The sequence below is a fragment of the Salvelinus alpinus genome, chromosome 20 (genome assembly GCF_045679555.1).
Source record: "Salvelinus alpinus chromosome 20, SLU_Salpinus.1, whole genome shotgun sequence".
In the NCBI taxonomy this organism is placed as follows: domain Eukaryota; kingdom Metazoa; phylum Chordata; class Actinopteri; order Salmoniformes; family Salmonidae; genus Salvelinus; species Salvelinus alpinus.
In genome coordinates, this window is record NC_092105.1 from 51,292,399 (window position 1) to 51,299,066 (window position 6,668).

At 42.6% G+C, this 6,668-nt stretch overlaps 1 protein-coding gene across 1 annotated transcript; it reads left to right on the forward strand.

The window, feature by feature from the left end:
* The first annotated feature begins 3,667 nt into the window (after positions 1–3,667).
* Positions 3,668–5,035, forward strand: LOC139547058 (BTB/POZ domain-containing protein KCTD12-like). The gene has a single exon (XM_071356111.1). The coding sequence runs from the start codon at positions 3,693–3,695 to the stop codon at positions 4,566–4,568; it is 876 nt and encodes a 291-aa protein (XP_071212212.1). The 5' UTR covers positions 3,668–3,692; the 3' UTR covers positions 4,569–5,035.
* The last annotated feature ends 1,633 nt before the right edge of the window (positions 5,036–6,668 follow it).

The following is a 6,668-nucleotide window of genomic DNA, read 5'->3' on the forward strand; positions in this document are numbered from 1 at the left end:
GTGCTTGAAGCGCTTAGTGCATAAAAATCATCTGTCCTCGGTTGCAACACTCACTATCGAGTTCCAAACTGCCTCTGGAAGCAACATTAGCACAATAACTGTTCGTCATGAGCTTCATGAAATGGGTTTCCGTGGCTGAATAGCTGCACACAAGCCTAAAATCATCATGCGCAATGTCAAGCGTCAGCTGGAGTGGTGTAAAGCTCGCAGTCATGGGACTCTGGAGCAGTGGAAATGCGTTCTCTGGAGTTATGAATCACGCTTCACCATCTGGCAGTCCGACGCACTAATCTGGGTTTGGCGGATTCCAGGAGAACGCTATCTTTATTTTTTATTTTTTTTATTTCACCTTTATTTAACCAGGTAGGCTAGTTGAGAACAAGTTCTCATTTGCAACTGCGACCTGGCCAAGATAAAGCATAGCAGTGTGAACAGACAACAACACAGAGTTACACATGGAGTAAACCATAAACAAGTCAATAACATGGTAGAAAAAAAGAGAATCTATATACAATGTGTGCAAAAGGCATGAGGAGGTAGGCAATAAATCAAATAATTACAATTTAGCAGATTAACACTGGAGTGATATATCATCAGATGATCATGTGCAAGTAGAGATACTGGTGTGCAAAAGAGCAGAAAAGTAAATAAATAAAAGCAGTATGGGGGGTGAGGTAGGTAAATTGGGTGGGCTATATACCGATGGACTATGTACAGCTGAAGCGATCGGTTAGCTGCTCGAATAGCAGATGTTTAAAGTTGTTGAGGGAGATAAAAGTCTCCAACTTCAGAGATTTTTGCAATTCGTTCCAGTCGCAGGCAGCAGAGAACTGGAAGGAAAGGCGTCCAAATGAGGTTTTGGCTTTAGGGATGATCAGTGAGATACACCTGCTGGAGCGCGTGCTACGGGTGGGTGTAGCCATCGTGACCAGTGAACTGAGATAAGGTCGTCTTGCCCCAATGCATAGTGCCAACTCCTCCTTGGTGGAGGAGGAATAATGGTCTGAGGCTGTTTTTCATGGTTTGGGCTAGGCCCCTTAGTTCCATTGAAGGGAAATCTTAATTCTACAGCATACAATGACATTCTACACAATTCTGTGCTTCCAACTTTGTGGCAACAGTTTGGGAAAGGCCTTTTCCTGTTTCAGCATGACAATGCCCCTTTGCACCTAGCAAAGTCCATACAGAAATGGTTCGTCGAGATCGGTGTGGAAGAACTTGACTGGCCTGCACAGAGCCCTGACCTCAAGCCCATTGAACACCTTTGGGATGAATCGGAACGCCGACTGCGAGCCAGGCCTAATCGCCCAATATCAGTGCCCGAACTCATGAATGCTCTTGTGGCTGAATGGAAGCAAGTCCCTCCTTCACAGAAGAGTGGAGGCTGTTATAGCAGCAAAAGGGGGACCAACTCCATATTAATGCCCATGATTTTGGAATGAGCTGTTCGACGAGCAGGTGTCCACATACGTTTGGTCATATAGTGTACTGTAGATAGGCATGAACAGAATACACTATTAATTTCTGGGGCTACGTTCAATAGGATATTTGACAGATAATATAGACAATATAATTGCAATATTCAATGAACAATGTTATTATGCATGTTATTAGGCCTACAGTGCATTTGGGAAGTATTCAGACCCCTTCCCCTTTTCCACATTTTGTTATTCTAAAATAAATTATAATACATGCAAATGCTCATCAATGACAAAGTGAAAACAGGTTTTTAGAATGTTTTGCTTTTGATTTGGAAAGGCACATATAAGATCCCACAGTTTTGTCAGAGCAAAAACCAAGCCATGAGGTCGAAGGAATTGTACTGAGAGCTCTGAGATCTGGGGAAGGGTACTAAAACATTTCTTCAACATTGAAGGTCCCCAAGAACACAGTAGCCTCCATCATTCTTAAATGGAAGAAGTTTGGACCACTAAGTCTCTTCCTAGGGCTGGCTGCCTGGCCAAACTGAGCAATCGGGGGGGAGAAGAGCCTTAGTCAGGGAGGTGACCCAGAACCCGATGGTCACTCTGACAGAGCTCCAGAGTTCCTGTGTGTAGATGGGAGAACCTTCCAGAAGGACAACCATCTCTGCAACACCCCAGCAATCAGACATTTATGGTAGAGTGGCCAGACGGAAGCCACTTTTCAGTAAAAGGCACAAGACAGCCCGCTTGGAGTTTGCCAAAAGGCACCCAAAGGACTCTTAGACCATGAGAAACAAGATTCTCTGGTCTGATGAAACCAAGATTGAACACTTTGGCTTGAATGCCAAGCGTCATGTCTGGTGTAAACCTGGCATCATCCCTACGGTGAAGCATGGTGGTGGCAGTATCATGCTGTGGGGATGTTTTTCAGCAGCAGGGACTGGGAGACTAGTCAGGATCAAGGGAAAGATGAACGGGCCAAAGTACAGCGAGATCCTTGATGAAATAGTATAGAGTATAGAGTCTGAATACTTATGTAAATGTGATATTTCATATTATTATTTTTACTTTGCTAAACTGTTTTTTTTTGTCATTATGGGGTATTGTGTGTAGATTTATGATGAACCTGTGTAATCAATTTTAGAATAAGGCTGTAATGTAACAAAAAAGATCAAGGTGTCTGAATACTTTCCCAATGCAATGTGTTTACTCATCCTTTACAACAGTATATGGAGTTATATTAAGTGACATTTGGGTGTAAAGACCACACCTACACAGACCACACCCTTCCTTCTCTCATTAACATCAGTTTTATACACACCTGGCATGGTACATCAGGTGAGCAGGAGCTCCGATTAAGGTCATACGACATACTGGTAGTATGATAACAATGGGAAAGGGTAACCATACAAATGGTACAGTTTTCTACCATCTTCACTGGTCTGACAACAAAATGCAGGTGGAAAAACACTAAATAGGAAGAGAATAGGTTTTTACATACATTTTGTCTTAGATCTGCAAAGGTGTAGGGAGGATATAAGAAGATTAAGTTTAAATGAGATACTAATAAACAAATGAAAACGTATTATGAAAAATGTTGAATTTAATAAGTATTCAAGTACAGGAAAGATATGTGTTATAAAACATTTACAAAAAATAAAAAAGTATTGAAAGAGGTGTGTGTTTCATTTCATAGCTAAACACACAAATCACCTGTAATCTGTAAGAGAACAACTAGAGCATGTCTTTTTGGCAAAACTGCAGACAGATACAGGGTCTACTCATGTTCATAAAGACTAGACGTAGTAGGGGGACTTCAGACGTGACCATAAAGAGAGAGGGCAGGGCACTGGCGATCTGAGGTGCATAGAGGAATGGAGGAGAGTTGTATGTGTGTGTCTGGGAAAAAAATTTAAGTGAATGTGTAGTCACAATACAGGTAAACACAAATGTCACCTTTAGTCTTGTAAAAGAACAAGAGCATCTGAATTCTCTGGTGTTTGAGTTTCAATGTTCATGCAATCTATGTACAACTAATAATGAACGCTATTGAGTAACTGTTTACTTTATGAATTCCATGAATTGTATACTCAAAAAGTCTACTAACAAACGGTCTCCCGAAAGGGTTAACAGTCATCTCTCAAATCAGCTGTCTACTCTCTCCTCCCACACCGACAAGCACAGCACTACATAAACAAACTGCTTGACGTTCACTCTCATTATTACATGATTCCAGTCGGTAACAGAGACACAGGGCTGTGAGTGAAGATGTCACTGGCAGACACGGACACAGAGCGGGGGATCTCTGGCGCCGAGTCTGAGTCCCCTTTCTCGGAGGTAATTGAACTGAATGTAGGGGGACAGGTGTATGTGACACGGCACATAACTTTGGTCGCTGTCCCAGACTCGCTCCTCTGGACCATGTTCAGCAAGAAGACTCCAAAGGACCTGGTGCGCGACAACAAAGGGCGCTACTTCTTGGACAGGGACGGATTCTTGTTTCGTTATATTTTAGACTACCTACGGGACCTCAACCTGGTACTGCCTGATTATTTCCCCGAGCAAAGCCGGTTGCAGAGAGAGGCTGAGTTTTTCCAGTTGCGGGACCTGTCCATGAGCATCAGCCCCAGGATGCGCAAAGATAACTTCATCAGTGATGATATTTGCCAGAGCGAGACCGAGGAGGGTGCGCTCCAGTGCGGCATAGGGTCCTTCAGCGGAATGGAAACTTTGCGCATGATGTCCGCAATGAGCAGCGCCCGCTCCCCGTCTCGCGAGTCCAGAAAGTCAGGGTACATCACAATTGGATACCGGGGATCGTATAGTATCGGTAGAGATATCCAAACCGACGCCAAGTTCAGGAGAGTGGCGCGCATCACGGTGTGTGGGAAAACGTCCCTTGCCAAAGAGGTGTTCTCGGACACTTTGAATGAGAGCAGGGACCCCGATCGGCCACCGGAGAGGTACACGTCCCGTTACTACCTCAAATTCAATTTCCTTGAGCAAGCGTTTGACAAGCTGACGGAGGTTGGCTTTCACATGGTGGCTTGTAGCTCCACAGGCACGTGCGCCTACACTAACAATGATCCAAACGAGGATACAATCTGGACGAGTTATATGGAGTATGTGTTTTGTCGGGACTAAAATGTTGATATGATCCCACCACAGTAGCCGCTATGACTTTGATGTTTACTGACAATTTTTTTGGTTTAGCCTACTGGTGTAAATAGGCATCACTCACTCACTCACGCACGCACACACACACACACTCTCCTTCCTGCCTTCCTTCCAGTTATTTCACAGATCAGTTATTATGCCAGTTAGTGGCAATGAGCCAATCTTCAGTATTGTTTACTGAATCCAGTCCTGTTAAAAAGAAATTGATAGATGATTCATGTAAGAGATCATTCTGAATGTCCAAGAATAATAGACATAAATGTAGTTGTACTTTATTTTGCATACTAGACAGTGGCGACCCGTCATTCAGGGCAGGTGGGGCAGAGCTTGTTAGTATGTTATTTTGGCATTAATGCGTGTCACATATCAGTTTGAAAACAATGTAAAAAAATATATAAAAATAATAGAGTTAATAAAGCCGCATACAAACATGGTCTCTTTTTTGCTTTCTTGAGTAAGGCAGCTCCAAAATGCAGGTGTTTCAGCCTAGCTCAGCGCTTTCTGTGGTGGTGGGGCAGCCAGCAGAAAATGCAGCGCGTAGGGGTTGGTAATGTTCTCTAACTGTGATTGGCTCAGTGTTCTGCCACTCATGGGTTCACTACCTCACCGCAAAATCTACAGGGAGAGCTCAAAAATTCATTGCCCTTGGGTGTTGCCATAGATTTATATTAGAAGTGCCCATCCAAGAAGGCTCAAGGTCATTGGCCACAGATAAAATGATGTCAAATCACATTATATCTACCCTAACTTTGATTGGACTGATCATGCCAACATCATACAGAAGAACCATATCTCCACCTTAAAACAATCCTTGCTGCTTTGTTCTGTGCATTATGCAGCCTCCTAACTTCACTTGATGATGCATTTCTCCAGACCACAGAACAGTAGTTCACCTGACTCTCAATTAATGCTTGTGTTTTTTGCTGAAGGATTTTTCCTGGTAAATATTTAGCTATCCTTCTGATTATGCATGCTGTTTTAATATTTTTTTGTTTACATAGATTAGTTATTTGAGACGACCATGATAAGCAGTTGTCTAGCTGCACTCCCAATAGTTTGGTTTCTGCCACTTCTTCAATTTGTACTCCTCCCATACTTAATTGTATCCTATGCTGTTTTGGCCTTTTCCTAGTTGAACAGACCAACATAACTTTGGTTTTCTTGGTGTTTAAAACAAGTTTGTTTTGGCAAACCCACTCCCTGATATTCTCCAAATCTCCTTGTAAAGCTTGCTGTACCTGTTGAACCGATTGTCTTGCTGCGTAAATTGTAGTATCATCTGCAAATATAGTAGCTTGAGTTTCAGCTAAGGCATAGGGAAGGTCGTTGGTATATTTTATATAAAGAAGTGGGCCAAGGCAGCTGCCCTGCGGTATTCCACAGTTTAACACATGAGGGGAAGAAAATGAACCATTGATATAGATGGACTGTTTCCTGTCCGTTAGATATGACTGTACCCAATTCAATGCTACCTCCTTAAAACCCTAATGCATTCATTTTGTCAAAATTATTTAATGATCCACTAAATCAAATGCTGCACTGAAATCTAAAAATAGTACACCCAAAAACTTGCCACTATCCATAGCATTGAGCCACTTGTCAGTCATGTCAACCAATGCAGTGGTAGTGGAATGGTTTTTGTGATAAGCATGCTGATTGGCTGTAATCAGATCATTCTTTTCCATGTACTCCCACATTTGTCTACTCACAATACCCTCCAATATCTTACTGAGTGTAGGGAGTAGACTAATTGGTCGACTATTGGCAGGGGTAATGGGTTTTTTGCAGTCTTTCGGAATAGGACACAGTTTCGCATGCGTCCATACATTTGCAAACATCCCCTTTTCCAGTGACCAATTAAATATGTATCTCAGTGGAACTGCAATCTGGGGAGCAGCACAGCGAAGCAAAAAATTGTCCATAAGACCATAACCTGTAGATTTACCTTCAGGTAATGACTTCAATAGGTTTAACACCTCCTCCACTGACACCGTTTGCAGACTAAAAGAGCAGATCTTGTTGCTCATAATATGATCATCAATCCATTGGACAATAGCTTGTTTGGAA

Coding starts and splice junctions, on each gene's coding strand:
- LOC139547058 (XM_071356111.1), top strand. CDS start 3,693: ATGTCACTGGCAGACACGGACACAGAGCGGGGGATCTCTGGCGCCGAG.